We start from the raw sequence: 22,702 nt of genomic DNA, 5'->3' as shown, positions 1-22,702 counted from the left end.
CCATCCTCAGCGCTACAGAAACCAGTGTGCAGCAGAAAGGCTCTAACTAGAGTCCTTGGGGACTGACGCAGGGGAAGCCAGAGTCCAAGGTCATTTCTGCTATATAGCAAGTCTGAGCACACAAACTTTATGAGTCCTTGTCTCAAAAAAGCAAGCAGAACAGGGAAGTGAGGATGGCTGGCCGGGCGGGTCCTGCCTGAGGGAAGACGGCCACAGCGGGAACTTGGAAGCCTCGCTATGTCCTTTCTGATGGTAACTGATTGACTGGTTCATTTTTTGAGACTGGGTCTCACCATGTAGCACAAGCTGGCCTGGACCTTGATGTAGACTGTGGTCCAGAACTCAGAAAGATGAGCCTGCCTCTGTCTTCTCATGGAGAGATTAAAGGCACGCGGCACCAAGCTCCCTGTTCATTTTCAACAGAACCTTGCTACGCTGTTAGGGTTAGGGTTAGGGGGTTAGGGTTAGGTAGGGTGTTAGAGTTAGGGGGTTAGGGTTAGGGGGTTAGAGTTAGGGTGTTAGGGTTAGGGGGTTAGGATTAGGGTTAGGGGGTTAGGATTAGGGTTAGGGGGTTAGGATTAGGGTTAGGGTTAGGCTGGCCTGGGAGTTCTAGAGCCAACTGGTCCTCCTGTCTCACTCTCCTGTGTGCCTGGGAAAATCACATCTGCACACAGGCATGATGGTAGTTGCCTATCATCTCAGGGGGGGTAGGTGGGTGGGTGGAACAGAGCCAGGAGGATCTCAGTTCAAGGCCAGCCTGAGCTACATGAGTCCTGGCTTCAAAAAAACAAAAAAACAAACCAAAGGTTACGAATGTAGCTCAGTGGTCGAGTGATGTATTGCATGCAGGAGGCCTGGATTCGATTCCACGGCTCCTGGATTTCCCAGACTCATAGCTGCGGCCGGAGGGCTAATGCCCAGGTATAATGTTAGCTGGCTAAATATCAGACTAAGAGCTAGAAGGGAGGGCTGGAGAGATGGCGTCTGCCATCCAGGGGAACCTGTTGTGCTTGATCCCTGGGACCCACATGGTGGGAGGAGGGAGCAGACCCCCAGAAAGTGACCTCTAACTTCCACGCGTCTACCACCCGTGAACACACACGCATTTTAACCTTGATGACACACCCATCCTGGAGACAAAGTACAGCCTCATCAACTATTGTTTTATTGAATAACAGTGACAGTAAGACGCTTGACTTAAAAGAAAGCCCTGCTCCCAAGAAAGCTGTACCCCAAAACCTGAGGGGTGAGGCGGGCTGTGAGGGCCAGTTGGTGTGAGCACACTTCTCTCCTGTAAGTATGCCTCTTGGTTCCCCTTCCCACTCTGCCAGAGTACCAGGGCAGAGAACACGCTGCCCGTGGGTGAGGTCCTCACAGGGCCCACCCACCGCCGTGCCTGCAGAGGCTTCCTCCCTCGGACCCTTGTAGACCCGTGTTCAGGGTCTGGGTCGCCTGGGAAGGCTGGTCTTAAAGAGTGATTTTCCAGAGGCCTCTACATATGTGATACTCATGTCTTTGGAGCTAATCTCCACATAGGTGAAGCCGCCCAGGGAATCCTCAGATCCGTAGTGAAAGCGCAGGTAGCCGTTGGGGACCTTTCGTTGATGTCGCACAGAGGGATCCATGAAATTGCCGGCGCCACTCAGCACATAGCCGACCCCGTTCTCGTCCTGAAGATACTGGGGGCAAAGGATACAAGGTTGGTGGGGGACAGGTCTACCCCTGACCACAAAGCTGAGGTGGAGAGCCTCTCTTCGCTTCAGTTTCCCCGTCTACAGGAGTGGATCCTACTTCACAGGCACAACTGGGAGTTACTTTGGCTTTAGGGAACATTTTGCCTTTGGAGGTGTTGAGGATGGAATCCATGGGTTCCTGCTTGGTAGGCAAGCACTCTGAGTCCCAGTCTCAGGTCCTCACTGGGGGATTCTAGGTGGGAGTCACGCCCCCAGCCCCTCGCTGGGGAATTCTAGGTTAGGGCTCTACGGCTGAGCCACGCCCCCAGCCCCTCGCTGGGGGATTCTAGGTTAGGGCTCTACGGCTGAGCCACGCCCCCAGCCCCTCGCTGGGGTGTCCAGTATTCCGTATAAGCCCTCTGAACAAGAGTGTAGCCATGTGGCGCCTTGCAGTATAGTAAGAACCCCTTGCCTGATTGCCCATCCTATCCACAGAGCCCTCACCTGCAGGTTGTGGTCATGTCCACACAGGTAGGCAGTGACCCCGTACGTGGCCAACAACGGCCGCAAGTTCTTGACGAGGCAGCGGGTGGGTCCGTGCTCGGCGATGGACCAGATGGGGTAGTGGCCGGCCACCAAAACGTAGTCCTCCTTGGCTGCTGCCAGCTGCTTTTTGAGCCAGGACAGCTGAGTGCGGGCCACTCCCAGGTCTCGCGGCATTTTGGGCTGCTGACTGGCAAAGTCATCCGAGTTGCCACACAGCATCACCGTGTCCAGCATGAAGATGGCCACAGTTACGTTCGTACGCGGAATTTTGAAGCGCAAACGGTAGTAAGGGCTGGGAAAGTTCCTGTGCAGGGGACAGAAGCCGTGGGTAAAAACCTTTTCAGCAGAGACACACTAAGGTTGGTTCTGGCCAAAGGACCTCCCGTTTTCATTTGTTTAAATAAAAATCTTAAAAACATTTCTTTTTAGATTTTATTCTTTATTTTCTCATTTTATACACTTGAATGCTTGCCTGAATGTGTGTCTGTGTACCACGTGCACGCTGTGCCCTTGGAGGGAGGCCTGAGAAAGATCCTTTGGGACTAGAGTTACAGATGGTTGTGCGCTACCATATGGGTGTTGGGAAACAAACCCAGAGGCAAAGGACCTCTTTTTAAATGTGTGTGTGTATATGTGTGTGTGTGTCTATGCTCACATATATTCATGTGTGCACATGGGCATAGAAATTGGAGTGGTCAGGTTGAGCTGTTGTTCATCTTGAGTTTTCTGTCATATTTCTATATGTGGGGTGGGGTGGGCACGCCCATGCATCCACGGAAGCCACTGCAGGGGACTTAGTGTCCTCTGCCACTCTCCACCTTGTTCATTTGACACAAGGTCTCTTGTTGACCCCGGCGTGTATCCCATCCCGGGACTAGGCTGCAACCCAGGGAGCCCCTCCATCCATCCATCCTCCTGTCTCCCCTACCACCCTGCCGACCCTGCCTACATTTTTAGTTTTGTTTGTTTGTTTGTTTGTTTTTTCCATTTTTGATTATTAGGATGCGTGGGTGAGGGTCTGAGGACAACTTCTGGTAATGGGATCTCTTTTCGGGATGGGTTCCCAGGATTGAACTCGGGTCCTCAGGTTTGCAAGGCTCTTGTATCCACAGAGCCACTTCGCTTTCTGAGACAGGGATCTCCCTGAGTTGTGGGGCCCACGGATTCAGCTAGGCTGGCTAGCCTGGCCTCCAGCCACCGAGCCCCAGGATCCTCTGCCTCCGCCTCCCAGCCCTGTGACACAGGCACGTGCCTCCATAGTTCCTTTAACCCAGACCGTGGACTGAACTCAGGTCCTTGTGCTTGCTTACCGAGTGCTTTCCTGACTGAGAATGCCCCTCCACCTCAAAAGGCTTCTCTGGCTAGGCACAGTGGCATGTGTCTGCCACCTCTGGAGGCCGGGGCAAGAGAATCTTAATTTTGAGACCAGCCAAGACTGCAGAGCAAGATCCCATCTCAAAAACAAGCAACTGAGCGTGGGGGTGCGTGTCTGAAATCCTACCCCTTGGGAGCTGGAGACAGCAGGATCAGGGGTTCAAGATTATCCTTGGCTACATAGCCAGTTCAAGGCCAGTGAGGACTACACAACGCCCTGTTTTAACAAAACAAAAGAAAACCCAGACCTTCGGAGGGCACTGCCTCTGTGGTTCAGAGAGTAAAGAAAGCACCGGTGACCTAAACTCCATCCCCGGCAGCCGCACAGGAGAAGAAAAGTGATTCCATAGTCTGTCCTCTGGCCTGCACACATTGTGTTGCGCGCCCCGAGACCCCCCAATTAATAAAACACAATTAAAAAAGAGTCTCCCCAAAGCCAAAGGGACTCCTTGTCCCTGAGTGGCAGGCAGACAGCCTCTTCAGGGACAGAGGGAAGGCTCACCAGCGCTTGGAGATCTTGGAGTAGGCAATCTGTGCCGAGACATTGCCAAGGTGATCGTGGTTTCCAGCCAGCACGTACCAGGGGATGTTCCGAAGGGCGCGGTCAGAGAACACGTCCTCAAAGGTCTCCTGTGACAGACAGTAAGGGCGTCCCTCCTCTGGGGTCACTAGCCACTCTGTGGCTTCCACCGAATCAGAAACCAAGGGCAGGGGAACCATCGGGAGTCCGGGGTGCCTGAAGGAGTTCTCTGCCTCCTGCCCTCCCCAGAGGCAGGTCCCAGGGTGGAGTGACCTCCCCGCTGGCTGTCACCTCTGACTCTGATGAGCACGTACCTGGAACCTCTTATCATTGGCATCATGTACACCGGTGAAGTAGAAATTGTCCCCCAGGGACATGATGAAGTCGGCGCCCATCATCTGCACGGTTCTGGCGATTTCTTTCGCATTGGCCATTTCCCGGGCTGTGTGGAATGGGGCATTGGGGACCCCTCCCCAGTCACCCACAGCCACAAACCTCAGGGTGGAAGGGGGCGCTGTACAGTGGGCCAGCAGTGAGAGTGACACGATTTGCAGGGCCAGCAGCACCATCCGTGCATCCATCTGTGAGGGAAGAGAGAGAGGCTGGAGTCTCTGGTAAGGACAGAGAGCGAGACCCTGAGAGCCCCACCTGCCCTGGTCCCAGCAAAGACAAGCTGGCTGAGCCTGGTCTGCTGGTGCATGCCTATAAACTCAGGCGCCGTGAAGGTGGGACAACAGCATCGGAAGTTCAAGGCCAGCCTCAGCTACATTGGAAGTTTGGAAAATGGAAACAGGAAGTCTGAGGTAAGAAAGACACACACACACACACACACACACACACAGTTCCACAGACACACCAGCAGCAACTGGGCCTGCACGGAGCTGAGGAGTTAGGGAAGGTGGCCCCTCAGGCCTCTTCCACACACCGCCCTGCTCTGCTGACACCCACCCTGGAGGCAGCACAGGTGGCCAGAGAGGCTGCAAGAGGCAATTGCGCTCCTGGATCAGAAGCGGTGATCCCGGACTCTTTATTCTCTGGGGCAGAAGTGCATCATTAGGAAAGATGATGCATTTTCTCCGAGGACTGCCCAGGAGCCCTCCCCTTGGGTCATGTGAGCACTGGACTTCCCCAGAACTGGAAATGGGGCTGGGGGGCGGGGGCACCCAGGCCAGGCTGGGCTGTGAGGAATCAGCCAGGGTCTGAGGGGAGGTCCTGAGTTTGACTGTACCCTGTGCTGAGGTTGTTCTGGGCCTGATGAACATCTGTGGTCTTACACCCTTGGTGTCTGTAACTCACGGGTCACTTTGTCTGGGTGGGTGGCACTAGCATGGGAACCTCAGTGGCTTGCCTGTGACATACACTCCCAATTCGTTCTTTTCTTTCTGTTTGTCTATCTTGAGACAGTGTCTCAAGAAGTCCAGGCTGATCCCTAACTGCCTCCCTATGTAGCCGAGGATGACCTTGAGCCTAAATAATTCCTCTGTGCCGCCCATGTAACAGACCCCAGTTTCGCCTGTGTTTTGTGCCTAAGTCCTGCTGTATCCCTAGTGTAAGTTGTGTATTTGATGTCATCTGAGTGTGGGACTGTCTCCGAGTCGCCCCTTGTCCCCATAAACAGCAGCGAGGACGCCCTTTCCAGGAAATTCTGTCCACACTCTTCCATGGCCTTCCCCACACCCGGTTGGTTTCCAGCCTGAGGAACTTCCAGAAGGCACACACCACGTGGCTGTAGCCTTCTGACCTTGGCACCTACAGCAGCCAGCTGCAGGTCGAGCTGACCGCAGAGCCCAGTGCGGCGGTAGGCGTGGCCAGCTTCCCACCCCACCCCTCTCTCCTTGGCTTCACACACCGCCCAGTCTTTCTAGACTCCTTGAACACTCACCACCAATCCCTTCCGTCCCTGCAAGCGCGGATTCCGCAAGCTCTCGTTCCGTGCGTTGGATAAAGGCTCAGAGAGGCTCGGCGACTCACCCCGAGTCACCCAGCACGGGGTTTGCTTTGCATTCCTCACTCGCACCTCTCAGTAGAGGCGAACAGGAAGGAAGTGGGGGGGGGGGTGGCCCGAACAGGCAGAGACCGGTCCCCCGTGGGAGCAGAGCAGGGGCCTGGCCGGGCGAGTCTCACTTGGCGGTGGGTCCAGGGTCCAGGACAAGCTGTGCCTGCCCAACTGAGCGGCGGCTCCGCGGGCGGGCCGCTCGGGGCTGCACGAGTTGAGAAGGGGCGGCGCCGGGCAGCCTTCGCCCACGGCTCCCCGCCTGCCCTACTGAGTCCAGAGTTGCAGAGGGCGGGTGCCTCGGTTTCCCCGCCCCAGTCCTGCCCCAGCCTTTACCTGGCGCCTCGTCTCCAAGGTCCAGAGTCCCAGGAGTTGAGGGGGTCCCGGGACCCGATATCAATACCACCTGCCTTGGACTCTTGGGGCGCTCGCAGCCTCTGGCGGCCGTGCTGGAGAGGTCCAGCCCAGGACTCCCTCCCTAGCCCGCTGTGCGGACTCTAATCGGTCTCCGGGTCTGTAACACGGGTGAGAGGGGCTAGGGTGGCGGAGGGCTTGCCCGGCACCGGGGCGGGCGGCTCTGGTTCCATCCCAGCAGCGGGTTTGGGGCGCGCAGGGGCGGGCGGGGGCGGGGTAGGGGGGTTGACTGCTATTTGTGCCAGATAACAGCCACCTGTAAAACTGGCTTTCGAGATCCATCCGGAGAGGAGGAATTTAGGCAGAGAGGGACCCAGGAGGGCGGAGCAAAGCCTTGTCTTCCGCACGTTGCAGGTCTTTCCTGTTATTTCAAACTAGAAATTTCGCCGGTTTGCACGGAGGCTGGGGATGTGACTCAGTCGGGAGAGCGCTTGCCAACACGTATGGAGCCCTAGGTCACAGACGGAGGTCAGTATAAATCAGCGCTGGGCTGTAACCCTGGGCCACAAAGGTCAGAGGGTCAGGAGGTCATGATAAATCTCAGCTCCATAGCAAGTTCAAGACGCGAGGCTGTCTCATTCGTAAATAGGTTGTCGTTGGAATTCCAGAGACTGAAGCTGGACCTGTGCGGGGCTCTCTTCTTTAATTCCATCACTTGAGAGGCGGAAGCAAGTTTCAGGATATCCGCGGCTACACAGAGCAAACCTGCCTCTAAAAACAAAAGCTAAACCCAAACAACAAAGGGATCCCAAAGAATAAAGACTGGTGATAGGCCTTCAAGATGGCTCAGAATGGCGCTTTCTGGCAAATCTCGAGAGCCTGAGTCCCATGAGGTAGAAGGAGAGAACCAGCTCTGTCCTCTGACCGCCACATGAGGGTCGTTGCCCTCCCAGTAATAAGAAAGTAAGGAAATGCAATAAAGATTCAAAGAGTCCTGGTGTGGCAGATCATGTCTGTTGATGGCAAAGAGGATTGTAGTGAGTACTGGGTCAGCCTGGGCTAAAGTGTGAGAGCCTGCCTAAAAAATACCCTTCCCCCAAAAAAGAACATAATCCCAGGGAGCAGAAAGATCCACCAGTGGTTATCATTCATATAACCCGGGGGCACTCAGGACTGTAAGGCTCTCACGGAGGACCAGGTTTGGTTCACAGGACACATGTCAGGCTGTCCACAACTGCCTGTAACTCCAGCTCCAGGTCAACGGACACCCTCTGCTGGCCTCTGCAGGCACCCGCACTTACGAGCAGGTCAACGCTCACAGGCACACGCACAAGTGAAAATCAATCAATCTACATACTCCTAGAGAACCTGGTGGTTAACAGGTGCTGGAGGATGGAGAGGCAGTTTCTTCTGTGGTGAGGTTTCCATGCTCCTGTAAGCAAGCCTAAGGAAATTCACTGGGATACACACACACACACACATGTTCACAATCACACAAAGACATGGAAGCAGATAGAATTGGAAAGGCTCTTGCCGTGGAGCCTGAAATTGTCCCTGGAACCCACATCAGAGTGGAGGGAGAAAACCAAAGTTATCTTCTGATCACTACAGGTTTAATTTTGTTTTTGAGCAGGGCAGTGGTGGCGCGCGCCTTTAATCCCAGCACTTGGGAGGCAGAGGCAGGCGGATTTCTGAGTTCGAGGCCAGCCTGGTCTACAGAGTGAGTTCCAGGACAGCCAGGGCTACACAGAGAAACCCTGTCTCGAAAAAAACCAAATCCCCCCCCCCAAAAAAATTTTTTTTTGTTTTTGTTTTTGTTTGTTTTTTAAGACAGTGTCTTACTGTGTAGCTCCAGCTGTTCTGGAACTGCATAGGTAGATCAGGCTGCCCTTGAACTCACAGAGCTATGTCTGCCTCTGCTTCTAGAGTGCTGGGATTAGAGACCATTATGGCTGGCTGACCACCATAGTGTCTCCATAATGTCCACGTGAGCCCATACATCTATCATGCACACAAATATTAAAATTAAAAAAATTCTGGCTTGGCAGTGGTGGTGCATAACTTTAATCCCAGCACTTGGGAGGCAGAGGCAGGCAGATTTCTGAGTTCCAGGACAGCCTGGTCTACAGAGTGAGTTCCAGGACAGCCAGGGCCACACAGAGAAACCCTGTCTCAAAAACAAAACAAAACAAAAATTCTGAAGGAGAAGGGGGCAGGTGCACACCCACACCCACACCCACACCCACTGAGGGAAGTCTTCGTCTGATGTCTCAATGACATCATGTGGCTTTGAGCTAATGTGTGAGCTCCCCCACCCCAGCCCTCCTCCCCCTCCTCCCCACATATCCTAACCCCTCCTCCCGGTGCACCTCTCCCTGAACTCCACAGCTGCCACCGATGCGATGGGGCTGGTGAGAGGGCTCTGTGTGTGACAGTGCTCGTTGGCAAAGATGATGGAAGGACGGATAGAACAGGCCTCCGAGTCCTGTGCACACACCTACACATGCAGTACGTGCACTGACGAAACAGATGGGCACAGACCCGAGCTGGGCGTGGTGGCCACACCTGGGATCCCAGCGCCGGGAAGGCGGAAGTTAGAGGCCTACGAGCTCCAGCCAATGTCAGCCACAGAGCCAGAGCCTGAGGAGAGCCGAGAGCTGTGGGGCCTGAGTGCAGTGGGAACTCACGGCCGCCAAAGGATGCGTGTGGAAAGCTGGGAAAATCCACAGACATTCTAGGGACCAGGCCGGCCTCTCTCCCTGTGTAGTTCAGGATGGCCTTGAACTCCTGGCGCTCCAGAGCACTGGGATTATAGGTCTGAGTCACAAAGCCTAGTTGTTGTTTGCTTGGTTGGTTGGTTGTTTGGTTTTAGGCAGTGTCCGTCACAGGAACTCGCTGGGTAGACCCGGCTGGCCTCGGACATCCAGAGCTTGGCGTGGGACCAAAGTCGTGCTCCCTGCTGTGCTCTGCTTATTGGACTTTACATGAAGTTTTTGAGATTAGGATTTGTCGTTAGTCCAGGCTGCCCTGGACCTCCTGGCCTCAAGCCATCCTCCTGACTTCAGCCTTCCAGGAGCTCAGACAACAGGCGTGTACCATCGAGGCCCAGCTGGCCCAACGTCTATTCATTTTTCTGTGCTTTAATTTGCCTTCAGAGAAAAACAGGGAACCGCTTCATAACTGTCTTATTTTTAAGTTATCTATTTATTTCATGTATGTGAGTACACACTGTAGCTGTCTTCAGACACACAAGAAGAAGAAGGCATCGGATGCCCACTATAGATGGTTGTGAGCCACCAGGTGGTTGCTGGGAATTGAACTCAGGACCTCTGGAAGAGCAATCGCTCTGAGCCATCTCTCCAGCCCTGTCTTTTTGTTTTTAACTTTAATGACCTGAATTGGATTTAAACTCACTAGATAGCAGAGGCTGGCCTTGAACTCCTGATCTTCCTGCCTCCACCTCCCTAGCGCCAGGAGCACAGGAAGAGCAACCAAGCCAGCTCCCCATCGAATGCTCCCCACCCTGCATCCTCTCCAGCTGTATCTGCTCCCTTCCCCCTCCCGCCCTGTCTTTTTCCCAAGTCCTCTCATCCTGGCTTCTCTGACTCACCTTCTAGGGAGCTGCTGACCTCTGGCCTCTGACCTTAGGGCCTTTGCCTTCAGTGATTCACCTACTTGAAGGCTCTTCCTTCTTCAGAGGCGCTCCAGGGTTCCAGCCCTGTAACTCCCTTGACTTTCTTTCTTTCTCTCCCTTCTCTGCCCTCCCCTAACGAGTGCTGGCCGTGGACCTAGGGTCTCTCCATCTACCAATGAGCCACACCCGAGTCCCTGGGCTTATCTTCTTGCCGTAGCTATTCAGCTATTCGGTAGCACGTTATCAACGCCTGACCAGGGACGGTTATCTTCTTTCCCTCCCTGCCCCCCACCCCCCCATCTCTCCACCTGTGTGGCTGTCTCAAGATAACTTTTCCTGCCTGTAGGTTTGGTTTCTTGTTTGTGTTTTTGGTACCTGAGACAGAGTTTCACATAGCCCAGGCTAGCCTGGAACTTTGTACAGCTGAGGATGACCACCTTCTGATCCTCCTGGCTGGGATTATAGGGATAAGAATGGACAGCACTCCATTTTAACTGTGGTCTCTCTGGCGGTGCCTCTAGCGTCTATCGGGGGCGCACATGTGTCTTTGGCACGTGACAGGAGGAAGCAAAGCCTTTTGTACAATCTGTTCTCTCTATCCTCCATCAAGCCTGAGTTTGCAGCGTACTGGGCTCTCCTAAACTCCTTCCTCACAAAGGTTCTCTAGGGGAGCAGAACTGAAGGGTGTGTGTGTGTGTGTGTGTGTGTGTGTGTGTGTAAGGGATTTCATAGCTGAAGAGATGGCTCAGTGGTTAGAGCACGGGCTGTTCTTCCAGAAGGCTGAGTTTATGGTGGCTCACAACTGTCTGGAACCCCAGTCCCAGGGGATCTGATGCTCTCCTCTGCCCTCCGGGTTCACACGCGGTACACATACATACATAGAGGCTGCCAAACACTCATAAACAGAAAATAAATCTTAAAAAGTAAAATAAGAACACCCAAGCCGGATTCTAGCGGCTCACACGACGGGGCTTGCTGCGGCAACAGTGGCCGGCTCACTCTCCCTCCGGGGAGGCTGGGAACCTGGTAGCAGCTTCAGGGCACAAGGCCGGACGCCTCAGAAGTCCCAGACTTGTGTTGGATTCCTGGGCAGCCGCTGGCCTGTGGGAGGTGGACAAGGTTGGGTTCCAGTGTCAGAGAAGGACGGCAGACGTGGCAGTGACAGCAGCAGCAACAGAGGCACTCAAAGGAAAGAGAGGCAGGGGGTGGGGGTGGGGCAGCTTTCCAGGTCTGGGCCACCTGCAGGAAGGCACCACCCATCCAGGTGACAGAAGGTTAACCCCCTCTGGTAACACTTCCTGAAAGCACAGGTTGGTCCAGAGGAGTCATCAGCTTCACCTGGGGAGTTCATTTTTCATATCCCATTTTATCTCCTCTCGGAAACTAGGCCGTGGACCATTATTTGCTCTCTATTCTGGGTGAAAGGTTCTCTGCCTCGTCTGCAGTTCTGCAGCTGGCCCGCCTGACTGAGTCACTTTAAGGCTGGCTTCCGAAGCCTCCTGCTAGCACCTCAAAGGGACGGACGCAGCGGGGGGGGGGGGGGGGGGTAAGGGGACTGGGGGGGGGGGTGAGGCTAGGTAAAGCCTCAGGCTGGCCTGCCAGGCGGTGGGGGAACTGTGCACCTCTGCCGCGTGTTCTCAGTACTTGCAGGACTCTCAGAGCCTGGGTTCACATGGTTAGAAAAGCTCGCTGAGTCAGCACATCAGTCATAAGCTGGATCTGAGGTCCTGACAGCAAGCACCTAAGTGGCACACACAGGACGCGACGATCTGCCTGAACGCTCTCCGTTTGTTACTGGTTTGCAGGGCCAAGGAAAAGTTTTAGACTGTAACTAAACCATCCTTAAAGTTTTCTTAGATAAACCTAGTCGACTTTTTTTTTTCCCCAGACAGGGTTTCTCTGTGTAGCCCTGGCTGTCCTGGAACTCACTCTGTAGACCAGGCTGGCCTCGAACTCAGAAATCCCTCTGCCTCTGCCTCCCAGAGTGCTGGGATTACAGGCGTGCACCACCCCTGCCCTGCTGCATATCTTCTTTATGACCTTCAGTTAATGATTTCTGTAAACCCTTGGAATGTTTTATAAGCCTGTTCTTATCTCAGAAGCAATTAAGCAGTCCCGTTATAAAAGGGACTGAAAAGTCTCTGTGCAGGTTGCTATTTGGTAATCCTTGCGTGCTGGATCTTCTGCAGAATAAACACTTTGTCTTTGCAAACCTTCTGAGTCTGGGGTCTTCTTCCAGCAATTTTGGACCCTTACAGACTGTCAATCAAGTTGACTGTCAAGAATAGCCTTCACCCTTTGACTGGGGTCTGCTGCCTCCTGCCAGCTTGGCTGGATTCTAAGAAGTCTTTCACTTGCTTTCCCACTCTCATGTTCCCCAGGCTGACCTCAAACTTACTATGTAGCTGAGGCTCACCTTAAACTCCTTTTTTTTTTTTGTTTGTTTGTTTTTTTTTTTTTTTTTTCCGAGACAGGGTTTCTCTGTGTAGCCCTGGCTGTCCTGGAACTCATTCTGTAGACCAGGCTGGCCTCGAACTCAGAAATCTGCCTGCCTCTGCCTCCCAGAGTGCTGGGATTACAGGCGTGCGCCACCACCGCCCGGCTCACCTTAAACTCCTAATCTTCCTGTTTCTGCCTCCCGGCGTGATGAGATGACAGACAATTGTCACCTCCCACTCCCCCCACTCCACTCTCTAGAGTGAGTAGGCCCAGATGCTAATCTGATGGCTTTCTGGAAAGTAAGACCCTACCCAGCTCGGCACAGAAGCCACAGAGTTGTTTCCATTTTAACTAAAGGCTTGAAGAAAAACCGGGCGGTGGTAGCACATGCCTGTAATCCCAGCACTTGGGAGGCAGAAGCAGGCAGAGTTCTGAGTTCGAGGCCAGCCTGGTCTACAGAGTGAGTTCCAGGACAGCCAGGGCTATACAGAGAAACCCTGTCTCAAAAAACCAAATCCAAAAAACCAAAAAAAAAAAAAAAAGAAGAAGAAGAAGAAGAAGATATGCATCTCAGCCCCTCCCCCCCAAAAAAAAGCTTGAAGAAAACTGTCTTCAAAGGTGTATTTTATTTTATTCGTTCAGTTGTAGATTATTTTATGGAGATAAAGTCTGGTTGTCCTGAAGCTCAGAATCCCCCTGCTTCTGCCCTAAAGCTCGGCCATTCATGTTTTCTGTTATTGTCGTTGTCTGTTTTCATTTTTCCAGTACTGGAGATGGGACTCGGGGCCCCGAACACGCTGAGCAGCCTCTCTCGCTCTGAACTGTCATCTTCCTTCCCTCTTTCCTTCCCTCCTTCAGTCCCTCCCTAGTAAAGGGAATTTAGAGGTGGAATTGAGCAGCTGGAGTTCCTGTTAATTGAAGCTTTGGGCTGCCCACTGCTGCCCCACGTGGCCATCGTCGGAACTGCAATCAATTTGATAATCCAGATTTGCTCTAAAGAGTAAACCCTGAGTCCTAGGTGGGAGCGGGAGGGACAAAGCAGTTAAGAGCACTGGCTGCTCTTCCAAAGGCCCTGAGTTCAAATCCCAGCAACCACATGGTGGCTCACAACCATCTGTCATGGAATCCGATGCCCTCTTCTGGGGTGTCTAAGAGAGCGACTGTGTGCTTGTATACATAAAATAAATAAATCTTTAAAGATTAGACTCAGGAGCAACACGGGACAGGCCTCCGAGGTAACCTACAGTAGAGCCAGGCAAGCCTGGAGGGGTGCTATAAACTGCCACCCCACTGTTGAGTAGGTAGAGGCAGGGAAGGCAGGACATCAAGGTTATCCCCTCCCGATTCAAGGCCAGCCTGGGCTACTTGACATATTGTTTCAAAACACTAAAGAGGCTAGGCATGGCGCTGCATGCCTTTGACCCTTTGATTCCAGGGCTTGGGAGCAGAGTCAGGAGGATCTCTGTGAGTTTGAGGCCAGCTTGGTTTACATAATGGCAGGCTAGCCAGGGATACATCGTGAGAGAGAGGGGGAGAGAGAGAGAGGGAGAGAGACAGAGACAGAGACAGAGAAGGAAGAAAGGAAAAAAGAGGCAGGCACGCAGGCGGGCAGGCGGGCACGCGGGCGGGCAACATGGCTCATGAAAAGTGTTTGCTGCCGAATCTGACACCTTAGTTCCAAGTCTTGTGGTAGAAGGAAAAATTACTCTTGCAAAATTTCCTCTGACCTCCATATGGGCATTGTGGCACACACACACATACACACTTAAAATACACATGCATGCATACATACATACATACATACATACATACATAAATGTAAATTAGAGAGAAAAACTCCCAGAAAACTAAAGCCATTGAACTCGAGTTTGCTTCACGCGCACCTTCACAGGTTCCCCCACGCGTGAAGCTGGCAGTCACCCCCGTGTGCCTGTCCTGGCGGACAGCTCTTCAGCCTCCAGTTCTGGACACTTACCCCAGTTCTGCATCTTTCCTATCTGGCGCCCGCTCCCAGGACCCCCACCTCCACCCCCACCTCCACCCCCACCCTGCATTCTGGCCAACAAGGTCTTCAGCCTGAGGCGGTGACACCGGTCCACACGGGTCCACACGGGACGTACTGCCACCACAGCTTTAGTGACAGGGGCTGGCTCTGCTCCTCCCACTGAGAGCCACATGGAATTAAGACAAACTGTGGGTCAGTGAGCCCCTGGGACCTTTGCTGTCCCCACATCCCTGGTGAGGCACATGGAAGGGCACCACTACAATGTCCCACCATGTCCATGTTACTATTATTTCAATATTTATTTTATATTATGCATATTGTGTATGTGTGTGGATGGAACTACATACATATAAGTCCATAAGCAGTCATCTGGTCTCTCTCCTTTTTTTTCCCCCAAGACAGGATTTCTCTGTGTAGCCCTGGCTGTCCTGGAACTCACTCTGTAGACCAGGCTGGCCTCGAACTCAGAAATCCTCCTGCCTCTGCCTCCCAAGTGCTGGAATTAAAGGTGTGTGCCACCACCGCCCGGCATCATCTGGTCTCTTGAAGCTGGAATCACAACAGTGGCCAGCCACCCAGCAGGGCTCTGGGAACCAAACTTGGGCCCTCTGTAACAGGCTCCTAACTGCTCCTTTAACTATTTAAATAAGTGAGTGATTAGGGTTCGTCGACTTGCACACTGCGGCTCACAACTGTGTAACTTCAGCTCCAGGGGATCTCACGTCTGCTTCTGACACTCATGGATACTGTGTGTGTGTGTGTGTGTGTGTGTGATGTACATTAAATTCTGGGGAACACACACACACACACACACACACACACACTTAGAAACCAAAATCTCTTAAACTTATTTTTGAGTGTCCATGTACTTGTTTGTGTCTTCACACATCACAGCATGTGTGTGGGACTTGATGGGCAACCTCCAGAGACAGTTTTCTTCTTTCACCGTGTAGGTCCCACAGATGGAACTCCAGTTGTCAAAGATTGGTGTCAAAAGCCTTGCCTTTGTGGGTGGGGCCATCTTATAGCCCTCTCCTGTGCTCTGGGGTCCAGCTCAAGTTCATGTATAATAAACACTCCGTTGACAAAGACATCTCCCATCTCTCCAGAAAAAAATGTATTTGTGCCTCCTTATATGCATTGGTTATTGTATTTAATCTGTTATTGTATGTAACTGGTTATCCGGCAAACACGTCTCGTTAGTGAGTGAGTCCTGGGGGTGTCTGTAGGAAGCTCCTTTTTTGATTTTGGTTTTGGTTTTTTCGAGACAGGGTTTCTCTGTGTAGCCCTGGCTGTCCTGGAACTCACTCTGTAGACCAGGCTGGCCACGAACTCAGAAATCCGCCTGCCTCTGCCTCCCAAGTGCTGGGATTACAGGCGTGCACCACCACTGCCCGGCTATTTCCAGTAGTTTTTAAAGTCTCTCCATATGCACGTGAATTTTATGTACTCTTCTAGAATAAACTCTTGGGAGGGGGCATGTTCTCATGTAGCTCACGCTAGCCTCCAACTCCTTATGTAATCAAGGATGACCTTTGAACCTCTTGCCCCGGGATTACAGGCTTAAGTGAGCAGACTTGATAAGAAGCTACTCACTGAAAATAAAACCTGGGGCTGGAGAGATGTGACAGTGGTTAAGAGCACTGGCTTCTCTTTGAGAAGACCCAGGTTCAATTCCCAGCATTCACACAGCAGCTCACAAGCATCCCTAACACCAGACGGAGGGGATCTGACGCCCTCTGTTGTCATCCCCGAGTGCTAGGTGTATGTGTGGTTCACAGACATGCACACGGGCAATACATATACCCGTACACGTACCCGAATACATAAAAAAGAAACAAATCTTAAGAATAATTTTGAAGAGAGAAAGGATAAACTATAAAGCAGAATAATGAGGAAACCCATGAGGAGGACTTTAGGGAAGCCAAGCGGACCGTGTCAGCCTTACACCCAGCACCCGTTATTTCTGTTTATATATCGGACCTCACCAAGGCCACAGGCATGGAGGCTCATGCCTGCAATCTCAGATCTGGGGAAGCTGAGACAGGAGGATTGCTGAGTTTGAAGCCGATCTGGGCTATATAGCAAGACTAAAACAACCTCAAGCAGACAAAAATCTTCCTGCAAACTGCGTTGCGCCATTTCCTAGCAGAGGAAGGGAGCTAGCGCCCTCTTGTGGGCAGTATCATCCCCAGGCCAGAGGGTTTGGACTACAAAAAAGGCGACAACACATCCTCGGCTCTGGCTGAAGGTTAGAGCAGAATCTGTGTGCTCAGCCCCGTGACAGGGTAAGAAGAGAAGCAGGAAGAGTGGATGAGGCCCTACCCCAGATATCACAGTTTATTCTGGAAGGCAAATTCCCATTAATAATTTATTGATTTATTTAGCTTGTGGCAGGGTTGGGGGACCAGGGAGCTGGAGAGACGCCTCAGCCATTAAGAACATTTGCGGTTTTTATTATTATGTTTTTTTTTTCGAGACAGGGTTTCTCTGTGTAGTCCTGGATATCCTGGAACTCACTCTGTAGACCAGGCTGGCCTCGAACTCAGAAATCCGCCTGCCTCTGCCTTCCAAAGCGCTGGGATTACAGGCGTGCGCCACCACTGCCCTGTGCACTTGCAGTTTTTGCAGAGGACCTGGGTTCAGTTTCCTGGACCCAAGCTGGTGACGCACAACTGCCTGTAACTACAGTCCTGGGGACCTGACCTCGGGCGCTCCTGCATTCACATGTAATGCACATGCATACACTCAGGCGCACAAGCATACAAAAAAGATAAATATATAAATCTTTTAAAAATATTTTAAAATTTCCTCGTTTTATAAAAGCTGAATATTTTCCTCGAGTGACAGCATTACTAAGTGTGTAACAGTAAATCCCTGTCTTTAGAGTTAGCATCGGCAACCTGACAAGCATGGGAAGAGGGAACTTGGCTGAGGCATGGCCCCCATCAGCTTGGCCTGTGTGTGCATCTGGACATCGTTTTCTGGATTTCTAGTTGATGGAGGAGGGCGCGTCCGCAGGGCGTGGCACCACCCCTAGGCCAGTGGGCTGGGCCTGTACAAAAAGGCAGCCGCGCAGGACAGAGCGGCGGCGCCCCTTCCCGGCTCCTGTTCAGCTCTGGCCTGGCGGTTCCAGCCCCGCTCTGCGTCTCCTGATGAGGAGCCGAATAAACCCTGTCCTTCCCCAGCTGGTTCTGCTCGGAGTTTGTCCCAGCGACGGACACGCAAACTGCCACAACCCTTCCGAGGGGCTTCCCTCCCGCCTCCACTCCCTCCGCCCATAACTGTACATTCTATTTCCCCTTCCTCCGAGGAGCCTCTCCTCCCTCTTAGTTCCTTACTCTGTGCCTAAATTCTGTGGTTTACAAATCACAGCACACATAGCAAGACTTAAAAGCTCATGCATGCATAAAAGAAAATGTGAAACACCTGTTTTGGGGTCTGGGTTACTCATTCGGGATGCTTGTTTGTTTGATTGTTTTTCTAGTTCCACCCATTTACCTGTGAATTTTGTAATTTTTTTTTTTTTTGGTTTTTTGAGACAGAGTTTCTCTGTGTAGCCCTGGCTGTCCTGGAACTCACTCTGTAGACCAGGCTGGCCTCGAACTCAGAAATTCGCCTGCCTTTGCCTCCCAAGTGCTGGGATTAAAGGCGTGCGCCACCACCGCCCGGCTATTTTAATATTTTTTTAAAAGATTTATTTATTTATTTTATGTATGGCAATATGTGTGTCATCAGACACCTCAGAAGAGGGCATCGGATCCCATACAGCAGGTTGTGAGCCACCATGTGATTGCTCGGAATTGAACTCAGGACCTCTGGAAGAGCAGTCACTGCTCTTAACCACTGAGCCATCTCTCCAGCCCCAATTTCATTTTTCTTAACAGCTGAATAATATTTCATTGTGTAAATGTATCACGTTGCCGCTATCCATTCACTAGCTGATGGACATCTTGGCTGTAATTTCTGGATATCATGAACAGATCAGCGGTGAACATGGGTCACTGTAGTAGGATATCCATTCTCTTGGGCACACGTCCCAGAGTGGTATAGCTAGATCTTGAGACAATTGATTCCCAGCTTCTCGGGGAACCACTACACCGATTTCCACCGCAGTTATACAAGCTTGCAGTTCTCCCAGCAATGGATGTGTTCTCCCTTCACCCGCATTGACAGGGTGAGCTGTCATCTGATACTAGCCTTCTGCCAGATGTATAATTAATAAAGGCCGTTTCCCATTCCGTATCCTGACGTTTTGCCTGAATGATGGGGTCCTTTTCCACATCGCAGCTTCACAATGTGCTGGGAGCCTCCCGGCCTGGAAAGGGTAGAGATGGGGCACAGATAACTTCTAAAAAGTCCTAAAAACTTTCTTGCTCTTTCTGAGGGTAAAAAGCTGCTGGCTTAGGTGACTGACACCTGTAGCCTGACAGGGGTGGAGGGTGGGGTGGGGTGGGGTGGGGTGGGGTGGCTGATTAAGTATTGTGGTCTTTGTTCTATCTCAGCAGGAATTTTGCGGCTCTAACTTTCAGTCTGCTAGTTTGAAGTCACAGGACACTTTGAAATGTGTCATTTATTACTAAGTTGTAAAAAGTTTCTTATGAGAGCTATTTAAGAAAAGGGGGAAACCCAGAAATGTCCTCAGTGGGGCAAGGGAAATTTCTTTTTCTCTTCTGCTTGTTGTCTAAGAAGTGTTCTGTCCAAAAAAGTTCCCCTCAGTTCAGTTCTGACTTTTTCTCTTTGTCCTCAGCACTTAAACATTTTTCAGAATACATGATCACATGTTAAAAAGTTCACCTGAAGTTCATAACATAAAATCAAGTCATAAATTGAAATAGCAGTTTACAACAGAGAATGTTTACATACATAGCCATCAGGAGTAAACATCCATCACCTGTCACGGCTCCATAGGTTCACTGAAGGTCAAAAAAACCACAAGTAGTTATTAGTGAAGTTTTATATAGATAAACCCAGTCAATATTTTATTTTCTGTCCTAGCACCTATAATAAATCATTAGTTCCCTTTTTATGACCTTTGGTTAATTGTTTTGCAACCTCTTGGAATGTACTCTGAGTAAGAGAAAGTCTGGTTACTAAGAGGCAATTAACTAACTGGTGACATTTGGGAGACTGGCAGAGTTCTCATTGCAGTGTTGACTATCAGAAAGGACCTAATATGAGTCCCACTATATAAGAGCTTAATACTCACTGATATAATTTTCCTATATAGCATCACTACAAGACAGTATATCTTTGTGGATCTGCAGAGATCTGCTCAAAAGAGTAGATTAATACCTAGTGATTGTCGTGTATGTTTAATAATAGCGGGAAAAGCATATTAATACAGGAATCTCTCCTAGAATGATTTTCTCCTGGGCCTTGCCTATAGGAGCAAATCTGTCATGGATTATAGTCCCAGGCAGACCATCTCAGGAAGATCAGTCACCTGCTAGTTCTGAGCTTGTCCTATCATAGCTTCTGACAACTGACAACGATGTCATGTGTTCACTGTTGGTGCCTGCACTGTTGGTGTCCCGTTTAGGAAGTCGCTTCCTGTGCTTGTGAATTCACGCTGACTCCCAAGTTTCTCTTCTATCAGATTCAGTGTATCTGGCCTTATGTTGAGATCTTTAATTCATCTGTAGTTGAGTTATGTGTAGGGTGATAAGTGTGGATCTATTTGGATTCTTCTATACCAGCTGTCTAGTCTGATCAACTGTTTTTGAAGTTGCTGGGTTTTTTTTCCCAGTGTGTATTGTTGGCTTTGTTGACAAAAATCGGGTCCTTATAGATGTGTGGACTTATATCGGGTTTTCAATTTGGTTTCACTGATCAACAATTCTGTTTTTATGCCAATACCATGTTGTTTTTATTACCATGGGTCTGTACCACAACTTGAAATTGGGGGTGGCACAATCTCTGCAGTTCTTTTATTATTAAGGATTGTTTTAGCTATCCTGGGTCCTGGATTTTTGTGTTTTAATATGAAGCTAAATATTATCATTTCAACTTCTGTGAAGAATTCTGTTGGAATTTTGATGGGGATTATCTTGAATCTGTAGATAGCTCTTGGTATGATGGCCATCTTCACAAAATTAACCCTACTGATCCATGAGCATAGGAAATCTTTTCACCTTCTAGTGTCTTCTTCAATTTCTTTCTTCAATGTATTAAGTGTTTTATTATACAAGTCTTTCACTTGCAGGGTATTGTGAAAAGTACTACTTCCCTGATTTCTTTTTAAGTATTTTGTTATTTGTATTTAGGAGGGGTACTGATGTTTGTATGTTAATTTTGTATAATGTTATCATGCTGAAAAGTGTTTATCGGTTGAAGGAGTTTCCTGGTAGAATTTTTGGGGTCACTCATGTATAAAATCATATCAGCTGCCAATAAACATATTTTGACTTCTCCCTTTCCGATTTGTATCCCTTGACCTCCTTTAGTTGTCTTAATGTTCTAGCTAAGACATCCAGTGCTATACTGAATAGTTATGAGAGAGTGAGCAGCCTTATACTGTTCCTGATTTTAGTGGAAATGCTTTAAGTGCAGCTTGGTAATGACTGGCTTGCTGTCAACAGCCTTCATTGTGCTGAGGTATGTGCCTTGTACCTTTAGTCTCTCCAGGACTTTCATTATTATGTCAAAGATGTTTTCTGTATCTAATGAGGTGATCATGTGGCTTTTGTGTTTCAGTCTGTATATATGGAGGAATACATTTATTGAGTTGTGTGTGTTAAACCATCCCCGCATCACTAGGACTAAGCCTGTTTGATTATGGTGGATGATATTTCTATGTGTTCTTGGACTTGGTTTACAAGTATTTTATTGGGAATTATTCCATCTATGGACATAAGGGATATCGGTCTGTAACTTTTTGTTGTTGTTGCTGTGTCTTTGTGTAATTTTGCGATCAATGTATTAGTGTCCTTATAAAAAGAATTAGAAAATTTTCCTTTCTATTTTTGTGGAATAATTTGAGCAGTATCGGTGTTCTTTGAAGGTCTGGTAGAATTCTACGCTGAATTCATCTGGGCCTGGGCTTTTGTTTATTACTTTTATTTCACTAGGGGTTATACATCTGTTTAAATTGCTTATCTGATCTTTACTTTGGTGGAACACACACACACACAAACAGAGATAAATTAATCCATTTCTTTTAGGAATTTCCAATTTGGTAGCATATAGATTTTTAAAAAGTATGTTCTTTAAGATTCTCTGGATTTTTGGAGGGTATTTTTGTAACTCTTTACATCTCTAATCTTAATGCATATACTCTCTTTGTCTTTTGGTTACTTTGGCTAAGGGTTTCTTAAGCTTACCGATCTTCTCAGAGAAGAATGCTCTGTATCATTGATTCTTTGTATCCTTTTGTTTGTTAGTTTTTTTCCCTTTCATTGACTTCAGCCCAAGCTTGATCATTTCTTGCCACCTTTTCTTTTGGACAATATTCCTTCATTCGTTCGTTCTAGAGCTTTCAGTGCGCTGTCAACTTACTAATATGAGGTCTCTCTAGTTTTGTTTTGTTTTCTTGATGTAGGCACTTAGTGCTCTGAACTTGCCTCTTAGAACCACCTTCACTGTGTCCCATAGATTTTTGTACGCTGTAATTTCATTTTCATCCAATCCTAAAAAGATTTTAATTTTTTCATGATTTCTGTTTTGATTAATTTGCACTGAGAGTCACTCAGTTTGTGTACTTTCTGTTGTTGACATACTGCCTTAACCCATCGTGATGACAGGATGCATGGGTTATTTCAGTTACTTTGTATCTGTTGGGACCTGCTTTGTGGTTAAGTTTGGAGAAAGTTCCACCGGCTGCTGAGAAGAAAGTTTAACTCTAGCACTTCTCTCCACAGCGTTTGTATGGCCTGCCGTTGGAGAGTCTGGTACTGAAGTCATCTGCTGCTGGCTTAGATTTTCCTAAACCTACTTTATGACTTCAACTTCCCTTGTAGCCCACCAACCAGAGGTGGGGGAAGAAGGCTTATAGGAAAAGGGGGTTGTGGACCTGTTTAGAAGTAGGTAGTTCACTGGGGTGAATCCACTCTTCGTGGTCAGGATACCAGCAGTCCAGTCCAATGGCAAACACCAAACACAAGTCAGTAGCAGCAGCTGGATTCAGTAGAATCTGCCAGGCTCTGCTGAATAGGTTTCAGTCAAC

General features: G+C 50.0%; 1 protein-coding gene and 1 long non-coding RNA gene across 4 annotated transcripts; one reads left to right on the top strand and one right to left on the bottom strand.

The window, feature by feature from the left end:
• Nucleotides 1–1,142: 1,142 nt before the first annotated feature.
• Nucleotides 1,143–10,219, bottom strand: Acp5 (acid phosphatase 5, tartrate resistant). 3 transcript variants are annotated; one of them, XM_052188836.1, is made up of 5 exons: nucleotides 10,071–10,219; nucleotides 4,428–4,694; nucleotides 4,096–4,223; nucleotides 2,178–2,523; nucleotides 1,143–1,679 (listed from the first exon to the last, which is right to left on the bottom strand). In XM_052188836.1, the coding sequence occupies exons 2-5, from the start codon at nucleotides 4,692–4,694 to the stop codon at nucleotides 1,437–1,439; spliced, it is 984 nt and encodes a 327-aa protein (XP_052044796.1). In that variant the 5' UTR covers nucleotides 10,071–10,219; the 3' UTR covers nucleotides 1,143–1,436. The 3 variants fall into 3 exon arrangements, with proteins under 3 accessions (XP_052044796.1, XP_052044794.1, XP_052044795.1); XM_052188834.1 differs by lacking the exon at nucleotides 10,071–10,219 and adding an exon at nucleotides 5,996–6,088; XM_052188835.1 differs by lacking the exon at nucleotides 10,071–10,219 and adding an exon at nucleotides 5,062–5,178.
• LOC127689317 (uncharacterized) lies at nucleotides 5,972–7,454 on the top strand. The gene is made up of 4 exons (XR_007978880.1): nucleotides 5,972–6,045; nucleotides 6,462–6,631; nucleotides 6,875–6,988; nucleotides 7,110–7,454. It is a non-coding gene; the product is annotated as an uncharacterized LOC127689317 (long non-coding RNA).
• Nucleotides 10,220–22,702: the final 12,483 nt, after the last annotated feature.

The sequence above is a fragment of the Apodemus sylvaticus genome, chromosome 7, assembly GCF_947179515.1.
Source record: "Apodemus sylvaticus chromosome 7, mApoSyl1.1, whole genome shotgun sequence".
NCBI lineage: Eukaryota > Metazoa > Chordata > Mammalia > Rodentia > Muridae > Apodemus > Apodemus sylvaticus.
The sequence above is the reverse complement of the archived record's forward strand: the minus strand, read 5'-3'. Positions and strand labels throughout refer to the sequence as shown.